Source organism: Cyprinus carpio, chromosome A7 (assembly GCF_018340385.1).
Source record: "Cyprinus carpio isolate SPL01 chromosome A7, ASM1834038v1, whole genome shotgun sequence".
In the NCBI taxonomy this organism is placed as follows: Eukaryota; Metazoa; Chordata; class Actinopteri; order Cypriniformes; family Cyprinidae; genus Cyprinus; species Cyprinus carpio.
In genome coordinates this window covers 15455456-15470879 of record NC_056578.1, presented here as the reverse complement: position 1 = coordinate 15470879, position 15424 = coordinate 15455456, and the positions used below count along the sequence as shown (strand labels likewise).

Genomic DNA, 15424 nt, shown 5'->3' with positions numbered 1-15424 from the left:
AACTGAAATGGAAGTGATGCTACACTGATGGCTGTATTGTTTGGAAAATGATGTGGAATTTCTGGGTTGTGTTCGTGCCACATTGTATAATTATTAGAGACCTTTGCTGCTCAGACAATCGGGATCTGAGTCAACAGGTTGAGGAAGACATATGGACACTTATCGGGAGGTTGAGTCATGATGAGGGGGTTATTAAAGTTAATTAATAGCTGCTCTTAAAAGCTGTCTTTAGCATCTGGAAAAAAACGCAAAGTTGAAGAAAGTGTGCTTATCTGTGACGTGAGTTGTTTTCTCTACTCATTAAGAAGAAAAATTAATCTGCAAGTAAAAATAACAATTTAATAACAGTGGAAATCTGATTGATCATCCACCATAAAGACAAAAAAAATGCTTTTGTTTGGATCAGAGCTATTCATAAGCAAAACATGCATCTTTTTCTTATGTGTTTGAGTTTTGTCTTATGTTTTATAGCTCCTTGCTCTATTGGGATTCAATGTAATATTTAAATCTGTGAAATACAGTGGGTATAGAAAAGAATCACCCCCATTAAAATAATCACATTTTGTTGCTTTGCAGCCTGAAACGAATACAGAAACAGTTTTTGTTTTATCCAGCTGTATTTACTCAATGCAAATTATATCCAAGTGAAAGATATAACACCAACAAAAAAAATGTTGTTGTTGTTGAACTACCTTTTGCTTAAATTACAGCCTTTAGTCTGTTGGGATATGTCTCTACTAACTTTGCACATCTAGACTTTGCAATATTTGCCTACTCTTCTTTGCAGTACTGCTCAAGTTCAGTTAAATTTGATGGTGAGGGTTTGTGGACTGCAGTCTTCAAGTCATTCTACATTTTTTAATGGGGTTTAAGTCTGGGCTCTGACTATGCCATTCACCCTTTTCTCCTTCAACCACTGTGTGGTCAGTGTTGTTGTGTACTTTGGGTCACTGTCATGTTGGAAGGTAAACCTTCTTCCCATTGACAACTTTGTGGCAGAGGGCAGCAGATTTTCCTCTAAAATTTGACAGTATTTTGCCTCATCCATTCTTCCTTCTATCCTGACAAGTACTCCAGTCCCTGCTGCAGAGAAACACCCCCATAACCGGATATTACCACCTCCATGCTTTACTGCAGGAATGCTGTTATTTGGATCGTGAGCTGTAATGGATTTCTGCCACATGTATCGTTTGGTGTTGAGGCCAAATAATTCGATCGAGTCTCTTCTGTCTCAGAATCTTCAAGGTTAAAGCTCAGTCTGACTCCATGTGGCCTTTCTTGAGGAGTGGCATTTTTCTTGCAACCCTCCCATACAAGCCACATTTTTTAAGAATTTGTGATATTGTTGTCACATGCACACAATGTCCACTCTTTAATTTCCTGCAACTGCTTCAGAGTTGCTGTAGGCCTCTTAGTCGCCTCTCTTACCAGTTTCCTCCTGGCTCTTTCATCCTGACGTCCTGATCCAGGGAGGGTCTGTGTTGTACCAAATACTTTCCACTTCTTAGTAATAGACTTCACTGTGTTTCTAGGCATTGATAAAGCTTTTTTTTTATCCATATCCTGACTTGTGCCTGTCCACAGCTTTATCCCGGAGATCTTTTGAGTGTCTTGCCACCCATAGTTGATTGTTTGCTTCAGTTGCACTACCAAGGACTACAATGCTCCAGGAAAGCTCTTTTCATGTTGAGCTAATCAAAATGACCAAAACTGATCACAAAGTCAAATGGCTTTGTGTTCCATTGAGAAGGTGATTAGCTTCATCTGATTGAGTTTACAAGTCATTTTTAGGAGTGGGTGATCCTTTTTCCAACTCAGTGATCCTGCTTTTTTTCCTGATGGTGTTATATCTTTCACTTGGAGTAAATACAGCTGGCTAAAACAAAAACTGTCCATCTTCATTTCAGGCTGCAAAGCAACAAAATGTGATTATTTTAAAGGGGGTGATTCTTTCTATACCCATTGTATGTCATGCTTGGACAAGTTAAAACAAAATCCAGCATAATCCAATATAATCTAATTTAAGATCTTTGCAATAAAATGTTGTGTATTCATGTTGTGATTATCATCTGTTAACATTAAGATAATAATTATAATATTTTATATTATAGATAATATGCATCACAATACAGTACAATAATACAGTAACAGTTTTACCAGCATCATTTTATAAAATGATTTTAAGTATTTTGATCAGAAATTGGCACCATAGAAGTAAAAAACAACAGTATTCAGTACAGTTAGTGTTACATATGTTAATAGATGACAGTTATTGAAAATTCTAAAACTATAATGTCAAAACTATCATAATCGTGATATAGTTTCTGTTTGTTTGTAAATAATATGTGAGGTGTTTCATATATAGATTGTCTCTGCACAGCTTTGTGGCAAAATTTATTTTAAATGACCTCTGTCACCTTTATTTCACAGTATTTTAAAAATCCTTGCTGTCGTGCAATCAGTACAAGGCCAAAGACACATACTAAACATACCTAAATGTGTAATTTAATAAAATGAAAGAGAAGTACCTAATTTTTAGGTAATCACTTTTTTTTGTAAGTCTTTAGCTCACAACAACCAGTACTTTGCAGACCCACATGCAACAATGGTGGCCCACAGGGTGGTTAAATTGGGATTATCTACAGCGGAAGCTTGGTGAAGTCAAAATTTAACACAGAGAGTGGGTTATCATCATCATGATAAATATAATTATCTGCTCCAGCAGCAACCAGCTCTCTTTCTTTCTCTTTCATTTCTGAGATGCATAATATGGCTTGGTCAAATCCATTTAAGTGCCAGGAAGCAAAAGAAAGCAAATTAGGAAAATGAGAAAAGAGAAAATGGGAGTGAGAAATGACATAAAGGGATGAGTAAAAAACTAGCAGTCAAATCCTGTAAGTTAACGCATATCAAAGGAGGGCTGACTCTTCCCCTTTGTCCTTTAAGAAGTTTAAAACACTGCCCTGCTGCATGTGCAGTCTCAAAAAGTTGGACAAAACCTCTAAATACCAATTTGCTACTATATTCCTCAAATCTTCAGCCTTTACACCCCACCCCTGCTTTTCCCGGTTGCTAGATAGCCACACTATCACTTCTCCTGTAATAGCTCTGACTAACAGAGCAGTATTTCATTATGAACCCCAGATGCATCTCAGTGCTGGTTACTTTTGGTGGAAAAATGGAAATGCAGTCTTTTCTAAAATAGAGGCATTAAGTCCAGAACCCGATATTGTCATACATGGTAATGTCTTTCTACTGATGCATTGTCTGCATTACTGCAGAAATTACACTCATTCATTTGCAAAAACATAGATTGAGAGTAAAATTAAAGATCCTCTTGAATTAAGTGAATGAATGAAATTCTCCCAGGTCATATATGACCCACAAAATGCAATTTAGACTGTCAGAAATTGTTGTCGTGATCCATTAAATATGTTTTCAAATGACTATTCTTCTATTATTATTAGACTACTGACCATCTACAGTTTAAACCTATTTTTGGTTTGTACTTGTGCTGCTGAAGGAAAGAGAGAGAGGATTACTTTAGGAGCCCTCCAGATCCTCCAGAGAGATAGTCATAAGGCAATCAATGACCTTATTTTTGACTCAAGGTCTATGATTGAAATTGAGCGGAATGAATTTAAAGTAGTTTAAAAAAAGATATTAATTTAAAAATGCATGCAAGATAATATTTACTTTTGTATTATAACAAAAATGTGTTATATATACATATGTAATGTGCTTTCATTGTTGCATTCATAAAAACAAAAAGTCTTAATTTGTTTTTTCAATATTGTTTTCCCCTTTCATTTACATTAGTTTTTTTTTTTCTTTTTTAGTATGTTATGCAGTATTTTCTGCTGCATTCTGCACAATACAGAGAAAATCTTTCATTTTGCTTCACATATTCTTGGGTCCACAGGATAATGCATGTTTTCCTCAGCATGTTGGATGCCTGATTTACTGAATTTCATTTATAAAAGCTTTTCGAAAGAGGACTTCTTTGTGCCTGCCTGCTCTGTGGCTGATAGTAAAAGACAGACAAAGGACACAGATTATGTCAAATCCAAGATTAAATTTCACTGTCAGTTATAGCTGTGTTTTCTTAGTCCAAGCATTGGTTTAATCTGTGTGGAAAACTGGCTCAAAAAGCATTTCTCAATTGAGCATAAACTTCAAATGGGAAGTTGTCACACACTTCTGGTTACTGTTAATACATTATTTAATATAATTTTAAACAATTAGAATTCTTTAAAATGCAGTAATATTTTAGCTAATGTAAATTAACTGTAAAAGTTTTGTTGTTTGTGATTTTGTTAAAAAAAAAAAAACCTGTACACATTTTAAACTTGGTAATTGGAAAACTTTTACCTAAAATTATGATTAAAATCACAGTGATTAATTTTGAAATATTGTAAATGCTATCAAGTTCAAGTACTTTAATAACTTTTCACTTTCTCCACTGTGATCCACTGAATACCATCCAGTTTGTGCTCTCAAGTCACTGATAAGTTGTTAATGAGTTTGTCAGCGACGCAGTTGTGAAATTATGACCAAGCCTTTCTCATATGTTAATAATTCAGTGTCTCATGGTCCATGTTAAAATGTAAGAAAGGATGTGACAGATAAAGTATGAATGTGACCCAAGTTATAAATAAGAAGAAATCTGGATAAATGTCAAATAAGCTTTTCATACTAGTATGCATGGAATACAGAATACATCTCTAATGCAAGAGTGAAAGTACACAAGATATCTCCACTTATTCCATCAGTGCATTTAATGAAGTAGATGGCTGTTAATTATGTGTCTGGATGGGTATCTTCATGTGTGCTGGTGAAAAGAGTGAGGGAGAACGTGATCTGCTCTGTCATGAGACCCTCTATAATAAGGTCTGGTACGAAGAACAGATGGACATTATTTGAGAGACAGAACTGGACCTAATGAATGTAATGACAAGCCAAGTGCTTCAGCAGAGCAAGAGTGACGTGAAACTAATGGAGGAGGAGAAACGAAAGGACAGTGGTGGAACAGTGAGAATGATGGAGGGGGTGAGAATAACAGAAAGATATAAATCATGGTTGCAAAGCAGAGAGAGAGAATTACGAAAGAGAAAGAAACAGGAACAAATGTGATAGAGAGACACAAACAACATAGATGGAGAGAGGAAGTGAATAGTTTGCTGATGGATAGATTCTCAGCACATCCATTACACAGTTGCCTGTTTCTCAGACGTCACACATTTTCTCCAAGGACTCCTTGTGTGCTTTTCCATCATGAAAGGCAATTACAAAACACTGTAGTGGAAAAAGAGGCTGATTTTCAACAGTTAACATTCTTTTTTCTTGTCACTGCCATTACCAGTTGCTTAACAGCTGTAAGGTACCATACATACAGTGGGTACGGGAAGTATTCAGACCCCCTTAAATTTTTCACTCTTTGTTATATTGCGGCCATTTGCTAAAATCATTTAAGTTCTTTTTTTCCCCCTCATTAATGTACACACAGCACCCCATATTGACAGAAAAACAGAATTGTTGACATTTTTGAAAAGAAAAACTGAAATATCACATGGTCCTAAGTATTCAGACCCTTTGCTGTGACACTCATATATTTAACTCAGGTGCTGTCCATTTCTTCTGATCATCCTTGAGATGGTTCTACACCTTCATTTGAGTCCAGCTGTGTTTGATTATACTGATTGGACTTGATTAGGAAAGCCACACACCTGTCTATATAAGACCTTACAGCTTACAGTGCATGTCAGAGCAATGAGAATCATGAGGTCAAAGGAACTGCCTGAAGAGCTCAGAGACAGAATTGTGGCAAGGCACAGATCTGGCCAAGGTTACAAAAAAAAAATTCTGCTGCACTTAAGGTTCCTAAGAGCACAGTGGCCTCCATAATCCTTAAATGGGAGACGTTTGGGACGACCAGAACCCTTCCTAGAGCTGGCCGTCCGGCCAAACTGAGCTATCGGGGGAGAAGAGCCTTAGTGAGAGAGGTAAAGAAGAACCCAAAGATCACTGTGGCTGAGCTCCAGAGATGCAGTCGGGAGATGGGAGAAAGTTGTAGAAAGTCAACCATCACTGTAGCCCTCCACCAGTCGGGGCTTTATGGCAGAGTGGCCCGATGGAAGCCTCTCCTCAGTGCAAGAAACATAAAGGCCCGCATGGAGTTTGCTAAAGAACAGAAAAATAAGATTCTCTGGTCTGATGAGACCAAGATAGAACTTTTTGGCCTTAATTCTAAGCGGTATGTGTCACTCTGTGACTGTTCTTGAATGGCCCAGCCAGAGCCCTGACTTAAACCCAATTGAGCATCTCTAGAGAGACCTGAAAATGGCTGTCCACCAACGTTTACCATCAAACCTGACAGAACTGGAGAGTATCTGCAAGGAGGAATGGCAGAGGATCCCCAAATCCGGGTGTGAAAAACTTGTTGCATCTTTCCCAAAAAGACTCATGGCTGTATTAGATCAAGAGGGTGCTTCTACTAAATACTGAGCAAAGGGTCTGAATACTTAGGACCATGTGATATTTCAGTTTTTCTTTTTTAATAAATCTGCAAAAATGTCAACAATTCTGTGTTTTTCTGTCAATATGGGGCGCTTTGTGTATATTAATTAGGAAAGAAAAATGAACTTAAATGATTTTAGCAAATGGCTGCAATATAACAAAGAGTGAAAAATTTAAGGGGGTCTGAATACTTTCCGTACCCACTGTACAGTAAGAGACCGTGACTTTGGGTTTTGTTGTATTTATTGTTTTGAAAATATGTAGTTGTTGTTTATAGTTACATATAATGCTATATTTTTTTTCTATTAGACTAATTACATTGTTAATGGATAAACAGATGATTATATATAATATATATATATATATATATTTGGCAGAGGATTGACCTGTTTCAGATAATTTCATCGGTTGCTACTGAAGCAGCCAATCAGAATGCACTTTACTCTCCTCCTGCATGAGAAGACTGTCGCCTTTAGTATGCAAAGTGCTGGGGAGATCTCGTGTGTGAGACAGAGGTCGTAAATATTAACCACACAAACACCCATAAAGACAAAAAAGCACAATTGTATTTCATCATTATTATTCACTTTGCACCTTTAATAAATCTGAAGACGAGAACAATTTGCAATTTGTGTTGGCATTCTAATCAATGCCCTTTAGCGGCCACAGTGATTTGATCTCGGTAAAGTGTTCATTAGAACACACACACACACACATATATATGTATATATATATACTACCAAGTTTGGGGTCAGTTTAAGTTTTAAAGAAATTAATTCAACTCAAATTCAATCAAAACTATCAACAGACTATCAAAACTTAAAATTCAACATTAGAATAAGTAATGCATTGTTTTAACTTTAAAAAGTAAGTCTTTGTGCTTGATTAAAATTAATTGTAGTTAATTAGGGTTTCATTACCTTTAGTTTTAAGTTTGACATTGAAGTTATCAACAAATTGTATGGTGTTATAACTGATTGCAGAAGCATTTTTTATTTTATTTTGTTTTTTTTACAGTGCACTGTTTCTACAAATAACACAGTTGTTTTCAACATTGATAAAAAGCCATCCTTTAAATTTATTATATTAAACATTACATTTTTAACACAATCAGTTTAAAGTGCTTTTCATTTCAAACTTTCAATTTATGAATCATCCTGTACTCATGAGGCATGGAGAAACAAATACATGCTTCATGTTTCTGACATCAACATCTGTTAAGTAATGAGTTCACAGAGTTTGTTTCACTCAGGCACAAATTACAAAAGTGCTACAATATTGTTGTACTGTATCTTAAACTGATTTAATTGGATGAACAAATAGTTTGTTTAAGCAAATTCGACAACTCAATTTTTGGCTAATACAACTTCAATCACCAAAAAATGTAATCTTTCTTTATCGCTGGCATCTTTTTCTTCTCTCTATCCTCTTTAGATGTCATTATAGCTCTTTTTCCAAAAACAGCTGCTCCCAAAAATTCTTTGACTGCTTCACGGTATCATGGCCCTCACAAAACTGCTTTAAATCTTTCCATAGAGTCTGATGCATATAAATATGAACCAAAACCAAGCCTTGAATCTCACTTTTCACACTGTTCAGGTGTGTTGTTAGTGCCTTCTTTGCTAGAGTCGTCTCCATCCCATACAGATCAATATTAAAGCATAGAGACCCTCCGTTATACGGAATAGGATATGGAGGTGTGTGGAAGCTCATGAACAGGGGTTTCCCACCGGAACCATCTACAAACCATGTCAGGTTTCGCCTTGCCAAGATGTGAAGGTTACTCTCCATGAGTTTCAAGGGCTCCCAGTCCTGGATGATAGCGCCCCCTGGAAGCTGAAGTCTAGATGACAAATCTGAATCAAATAGAAAGGCCTTAAGAGCATCCAAGTCCTTTACTGGCACTAAAGGACGGCTGCTGTTGGTCTCATCTGACACAACCAGTTTTTCCTGAAGACCTGAGACAAAGCTATTAAAACCTTCAGAATCCCCCAGTAGAGAGAGAACGGACTGGACAGAAAGAGAAAATGGAGATAAATATTACTATTAATATTAGTGCAGGGCTCCAAACTGCGACCAAAACAGTCGCATTTGCGACCATAAATATTAATTTGCAAGTGACGTTTTTGCTGAGGTCGCCACTGGCGACTACCCGCCGAAAGCTCCTCAGGATTTCACCGCTAAAAAAGTTTTCTCAGGCGGATGATTTGATTCATTCTAGCAGCGCCCCGTCTGTGATAAAACGAACTCATGCCGAAGGTTAATACACACAACTACACTGAGTGTGGACCTGCCGCGTGTACAACAGCTTTCAGCCCAGATCGGCCCAGAGAAAGAAAGCCATCTGTCAGCCAGAAGTGTTTTGTAGAGTCGGCGTGGCTCTGGCCCATTATCTTCTCACCGATGCCGAGACTGAATCGACAGAGACGCATTTCAGCCAGAATCAGCCCGAGTGTTATTGCTATCTGGGTATATATTTACATGTAACAACTTTGAATCTTTACATGTAACAAATTTGAATCTAATGCCTTTTTTCCTAATTGATTTGCGATCAGATCTTTTGTTATGTTCACGTAGGCTATTAAACTGAGACGATGCACATTAAAGTTTTAGTGGAAAAAGAGAGTTTCAAACAGTCCTCATCTTTGCCGCACATCAGTGCTGACGCACACAGTCTGATAAACGCAGCTCCGCTGTGCAGCGAGAGAGAAATGACGGAGACGGAAGAAGGGAAAGTGCAGAAAATACAGCGCCTATTTCTTGCACAACTTGAACAAACTAGAACAGGTAAAGCTGTCAGCTGTGTGGATATTGGCAATATCGTTAACAATTCTCGTTTATAATAATTACTAATATGGCTTCTTCTAGACAAGATCTTGGTCTGTGTTCTTTTAATGCGTGAACTTCATTATTTGAAGTGCAACTGCCGTCCAGTAATCGCAAAAAGCTCTGTGCTTTGTAACTTTTTAATAAAAAGTACCAGCTTAAAAATTATTCCGAATTCATAACGAAATTTAAAAAATACAGTTTTGGCGCTCCTTATTGCTGCAGGCGCGGTCGCTTTAGCGCCTCAGTTCAAGGGCAAGTGAACCCATTTAATCTTTCTCTTTACTAATATAGTACATAGTGAACATGAATTAACATCAAAAGGTAGGCTATTTTATAAGAGAGCCTACAGTACAACTTACTGATATGTCTCATGTAGGAGGAGCCCAAGCTACACTCAGTGGCCAAGTGATGCTTATGCTCCATGATACTGGTACAGACTCTACAAGATGGATCTACAAGATGGATTAAAATGCTGATAAAGTCAAGAAAAGATGAGATATAAACACATGACAGTATGATTGAAATGTTGAAATGTAAATAAATAATAATAATCGTAAAATAAATAAAACGCGTTTATTCTGTGGCACCTAAAAAAATTATTTGGCTCGTAAGTTTTTTCTTATAGGAGCCAGTGGCTCCTTGCTCGATTTTTTTGTTTGGAGCCCTGTTAGTGCCATTACTATTACTATTAGTGTATGGATCAAAGGGTAGTGAGAAGGAGTCTAGAAAAAAAAAAGAATAAACATTAATGGAGTGCATAATTTATTTAAAACAACTATCAAAAATAACAATATAAAGTAAGAAGAGATACAAAATGCTCTAAACTTTCTATTGCAGCTTATTTAGACCATATTAAAATAAAAACTATGATGCAAGTATGATTGCTACCAAACTTTTCCATTTTATGTATATAATACTTTTCAATAAGATTCAATTTGCTTGCATTTGTTAATAAATTGGGTATCATGACCCAACAATGTAAAAGTTATTTATTTAGGATAATGATCATAATAATTTAAATAATGTTAATATATAGACCTCACTTTTCGAGTTTTAACTCACCCGTCTGGCCAGAAGTGTGAACTTGCGCAGTTTTTCGGGCCTTGGGTCGTCTCCTCTGGTGAAGCGCATGGTCTTCACATTAGGGTAGACCTTCTTTATGTAGCCATCAGCAAATCTCAGGATCACTCCAGCTAGACCACAGCCCCTTTCCTTTGGACACACTCTTAATCCTTCACCTATTACAGTTTCTCCTCCATCAACCAACAGGCCTGACTCCAGAGCCACCTAAAGGCACACAGGATTAATTATTGCAAAATGGTAAAATACTAGTGTGTTTATGATTGCAATAGTTAATTGAAATAATATGACAACAAATACCAGTTTGCAACATCAAGCAGCATAACATATTGTTTTTGTACTGTAAGTTGTAGAAGTAACTAACTAAAAACATTACATCATACAGGTACATCTCAAAAAAATAGAATATCATGGAAAAGTTCTTTATTTTTTGTAATTTAATAAAAAAAAAAAAAAAAAAAAAAAACTTTCTTATATTCTAGAATCATTGCACAAAAACTATTTCAAGAAATATTTCAAGAGTTTTTTGTTTTAATTCTGATGATTACGACTTATAGCTTAGGGAAAAAAAATCAGTATCTCAAAAAATTAGAACATTCAATTTTAAGCTTGATTAATTTTGAGTATAAATACTGGGTACCTCCTGGGCTAGGTTAGAACATGCAACCACAATTATGGGAAAGAATACTAGCTTGACAGTTGTTCAGAAGACAATCATCGACACCCTCCACAAAGGAGGGTAAATCACAGAAGGTCTTTGCTAAAAGGGCTGGCTGTTCACAGAGTGCTATAAATATATTCATAGAAAGTTGACTGGAAGGAAAAAGTGTGGTAGGACAAGGTGCACAAGCAACAGGGATGACCAAAGCCTTGGGAAGATTGTCAGGAAAAGCCGATTCAAGAACTTGGGAGAGCTTCACAAGGAGTGGACTGAAGCCAGAGTCAGCGCATCAAGAGTCACCACACTCATACGTCTTCAGGAAAAGGGCCACAGCTGTCACATTCCTTGAACCAAGCCACTCCTGAACCAGAAAAAAATGTAAAAATTTTTTTTTAATGGGGTATGTAGAATGGGGTATGGAGTGTTGCTCAGTGGTCCACAGTCCTCTTTTCAGATTAAAGTAAATTTTGCATTTCATTTGGAAATCAAGGTCTGGAGGAAGACTGGAGAGGTGCAGAATCCAAGCTGCTTGAAGTCCAGTGTGAAGTTTCCGAAGTCAGTGATGATTTGGGGTGCCGTGACGTCTGCTGGTGTTGGTTCATTGTGTTTTATCAAGTCCAAAGTCAATGCAGCCATCTACCAGGAGATTTGGAGCACTTTATGTTTCCATCTGCTGACAACCTTCTGATCACCTTCATGCCACGTCGCATTGAAGCAGTAATTCATGCAAAAGGAGCCCCAACCAAGTATTGAGAATCAGAATCAGAATCAGAATGAGCTTTATTGCCAGGTATGTTTACATATATGAGGAATTTGTTTTCGTGACAGAAGCTTCCGCAGTGTAACAGAATGACAGCGAGAGAACAAAAACACAGATAATAAAAGAATAAAAAAATAGAACCGGTAAGTGAGGAATAACAATATACAAATTGACAATTGTATGTGCAGGTATATTACTATAGACAGTTTTGTATGTACAGGTATATTATGTGCAAATGTAGACTAAGTATGTGTGTTAGATAAATAAGTGTATGAGTGTATAAATAGTGTTGTGTGCTCCACAGTTATTGTCAAGTGTTCATGAGATGGATGAGATGGTTCATGATTGAGTGCATAATTAAACCTGCTTTGGAGATCTTGAACGTTTCTGTTTTGTAAGTCTTTTTTTGATTATATCTTTGAGATACTGATTTTTTTATTTTCCTAAACTGTAAGTCATAACCATCAGAATTAAAACAAAAAACTCTTGAAATATTTCAGTTTGTGTGCAATGAATCTAGAATATAAGAAAGTTTGCTTTTTTGAATGAAATTACAAAAAATAAATAACTTTTCCATGATATTCTAATTTTTTTGGGATGTACCTGTATATCAAATCATGAGGAATCAATTGTCCTTCATCTTTGAGATTAATAATATAGTATATTAAAATACTATTTATTAAGTATTATTAGTTAACAATAAGAGTAAAAGTGGTCTGCTTTTCTTAATATTCAATATGCTAGTTACAAAATCCAATGTGCAAAAGTGCACCTAGTAGCTTAATGGTGCTTTAGGGCAGCCAGCAGAGGTTCACTAGTGTGCAACAGTACAATATAATACTAGTGAAATGATAGTAAAAAAAAACAATTACAATGGTGCTGGTCTTATTTGACCACCCTAGACTGTGCGTATATGAAGAGCGAAACGGTACAGTGGTATAAATGTCAGATACTGAATCAAGTATATGGGTCATGAGTCAATCAACTGTGCACAGCAGAGAACACACACATTAATGTGGTTCATTTCAGCCACAAGTTAAAATGTTGCCTTTCTGAGAACTGCAAGACTGGCAATTCTCAATAGACACATCATAACTTATTTTACCAATTAACTTTTTCTTATCATAAGAGTTACTGATTTGAGTAACCCATTAATTATAAAACATGTAGATGTTAAATGTTAATGTAATATTAACATTTCAAATGCTTTACATGTTCCTCAATAACGTGCAAGTTTATATTACCAAATAAACAAGCATTATTGTTATTTTCTTAAACATGCTATTTTGAGTTTATAATATAATATGTTTATGATAAAGTGTGTGTTTTCTTGCTAAAATCAAGATATCGCTGAAAAAGAAATGTAACACGTTCTTGCAGTGGGGGAAGTCGTGGCTTAGTGGTTAGAGAGTTTGACTCCTAACCCTAAGGTTGTGGGTCCGAGTCTCGGGCCGATCAATACCACGACTGAGGTGCCCTTGAGCAAGGCACTGAACACCAAACTGCTCCCCGGGTGCCGCAGCATAAATGGGTGTGTGTTCACGGTGTGTGTGCACTTTGGATGGGTTAAATGCAGAGCACAAATTCTGAGTATGGGTCACTATACTGGGCTGTTTGTCACTTCACTACTTTTTTTTTTTAAACAAAGACAATATTTCCTTATAGCTTCTGGCTGAGGTTAAAACTAAAATCAGAAAACACATGAGATCTATCAAACCTTTTTACTCTTGTATCTCTTACCAGCTTCTTTCCTCTTCGTGCTATAATAACCACTCTTCCTGGCTCAGTCATCCAGTAGTGATAGCGATGAGGCAGGTAATCATTGCCACCATATATGTCTTGTGATATGGCCATCACGTCATCGTAATCCTCTGGTTTGGCCAGATAGAAGGTCAGTCCATCAAGTTCACCCACACAATGTGAATCCATTGTTACTTCTGCACAGGTTAACTGGGGATTGTAAAACAGTTTTTTTTGTGCCTAGTTCCAATAACAAACAAAAAAAAAAAAAAAAAAAAAAAAAAAAAAAAAAAAAAAGATTAAAGCAACAGCATTATATTATATATAAAAACATAAAAATACATAATAATATGTTAAAATGTTTGATTGAAATGATAAAATATATTGCAAACAAAGCAGATGTAATCAACTTAGCTTATGTAGTAACAATTTATGAGACCATTTAATGATATTACTGTGGATAACATTATCCATCAACAAAACTAATATAATTCTAGTCTGGATGACAGTCTACTAAGAAGAAACCAAGTGGTCTTGCTATGATCATGTGGTCTGGTCACATTAACCACTTAAGAACTTGACTGCTGGAATACAACTACAATCATACCTTCAAAAACACAATGTAAGCAAAGCATGGTTAAAATAAGTTTACAAGCAACACTGGCCTCAAATAACTTTTTTAAACTAAAAACTGTGCAGAAGATTGTGCTGTTTGAGTCTGCAGGACTTACCTGGTGACCTACTGCATCGACTGTCGTGTGATTTTGACGTTGAATTCCAACCACAGTCAGGATGTGGGACAAGTAAAACTGTTTATGTAGAGCCTTACACAGACTGAACATCTTTCTTTTGGTTAGCGAAAGTAAAGCATGGCAACTTTAATACTTGTTCGGTGTCGCGTCATAGCTGTGTGGGCGGAGTCGGCGTGGGGGAAAACAGTCCTTTCCCCCTCATTGGAAAAGTACGGAGCTCGGGAGGTCACCTGTAGGAGAAAAAAATACAATCCGTGCCGACGGTTTCAATCAGTTCGTACTCAGGAATTCTTAAACTGTTCCCTCGGTTTAACAAATCGTGCCCACGGATTAATAAACCGTACGCACGAATTTCCAATCCGTGCACTCAGATTTTGTAAACCGTACCTTCGGTTTTTGAATCCGTACCCACAAATTCATAATCCGTGAGCACGCTTTCGCAATCCTTTCCCTCGGATTTGTAAACTCACGGATTTGTGGCCCCGCCCCCACCGGCAGATTAATTTGTGTTTATTAAACATTATTTTTCATAGTAGCCTATGAGACCATGATCCGCACTCACAAAATAGTCTTCTTTTTAGCGTTTATTTTACATCAATCACCAACAGGATAAGACACCGCCGCCTGTGTTTTATAGCCTAAAATAAACGCTAAAAAGAATAACATAAAATTCCCCGAATTTAATAAAAAAAATTCGAGAGAAGAAGGTAAAAAGCAATACAAAACAAATAATGTGCCAGTTATGTTGTCATTCCTTTGCTCTGTAACTGAATGCAATGTTATAATAGGCCTAATTATTTAATAATAACATTAAAGGGATAGTTCACCCAAAAATCAAAATTATGTCATTAATGACTCACCCTCATGTCGTTCCAAACCCGTGAGACCTCCGTTCATCTTCGGAACACAGTATAAGATATTTTAGATTTAGTCCGAGAGCTTTCTGTCCCTCCATTGAGAATGTATGTACGGTATACTGTCCACGTCCAGAAAGGTAATAAAAACATCTTCAAAGTAGTCCACTGTGACATCAGAGGGTCCGTTAGAATTTTTTGAAGCATCGAAAATACATTTTGGTCCAAAAAT

At 36.5% G+C, this 15424-nt stretch overlaps 1 protein-coding gene across 2 annotated transcripts; it reads right to left on the bottom strand.

The window, feature by feature from the left end:
• Positions 1 to 7110: 7110 nt before the first annotated feature.
• On the bottom strand, positions 7111 to 15142 carry LOC109060973 (histidine N-acetyltransferase-like). Of its 2 annotated transcripts, none has more exons than XM_042759893.1 (4): positions 14318 to 15142; positions 13587 to 13826; positions 10408 to 10632; positions 7111 to 8526 (listed from the first exon to the last, which is right to left on the bottom strand). In XM_042759893.1, the coding sequence occupies exons 1-4, from the start codon at positions 14426 to 14428 to the stop codon at positions 7957 to 7959; spliced, it is 1146 nt and encodes a 381-aa protein (XP_042615827.1). In that variant the 5' UTR covers positions 14429 to 15142; the 3' UTR covers positions 7111 to 7956. The 2 variants fall into 2 exon arrangements, with proteins under 2 accessions (XP_042615827.1, XP_042615829.1); XM_042759895.1 differs by having other exon boundaries at positions 13587 to 13796; positions 14318 to 15141.
• Between the last annotated feature and the right edge of the window lie 282 nt (positions 15143 to 15424).

Excerpts from the sequence above, each read along its gene's own strand:
- LOC109060973 (XM_042759893.1), bottom strand. The coding sequence starts at position 14,428 with ATGTTCAGTCTGTGTAAGGCTCTACATAAACAGTTTTACTTGTCCCAC. Across the intron at positions 13,827-14,317 it reads TCGATGCAGTAGGTCACCAG|GCACAAAAAAAACTGTTTTA; the intron begins GTAAGTCCTGCA and ends TATTGGAACTAG. Across the intron at positions 10,633-13,586 it reads CACGAAGAGGAAAGAAGCTG|GTGGCTCTGGAGTCAGGCCT; the intron begins GTAAGAGATACA and ends GTGTGCCTTTAG.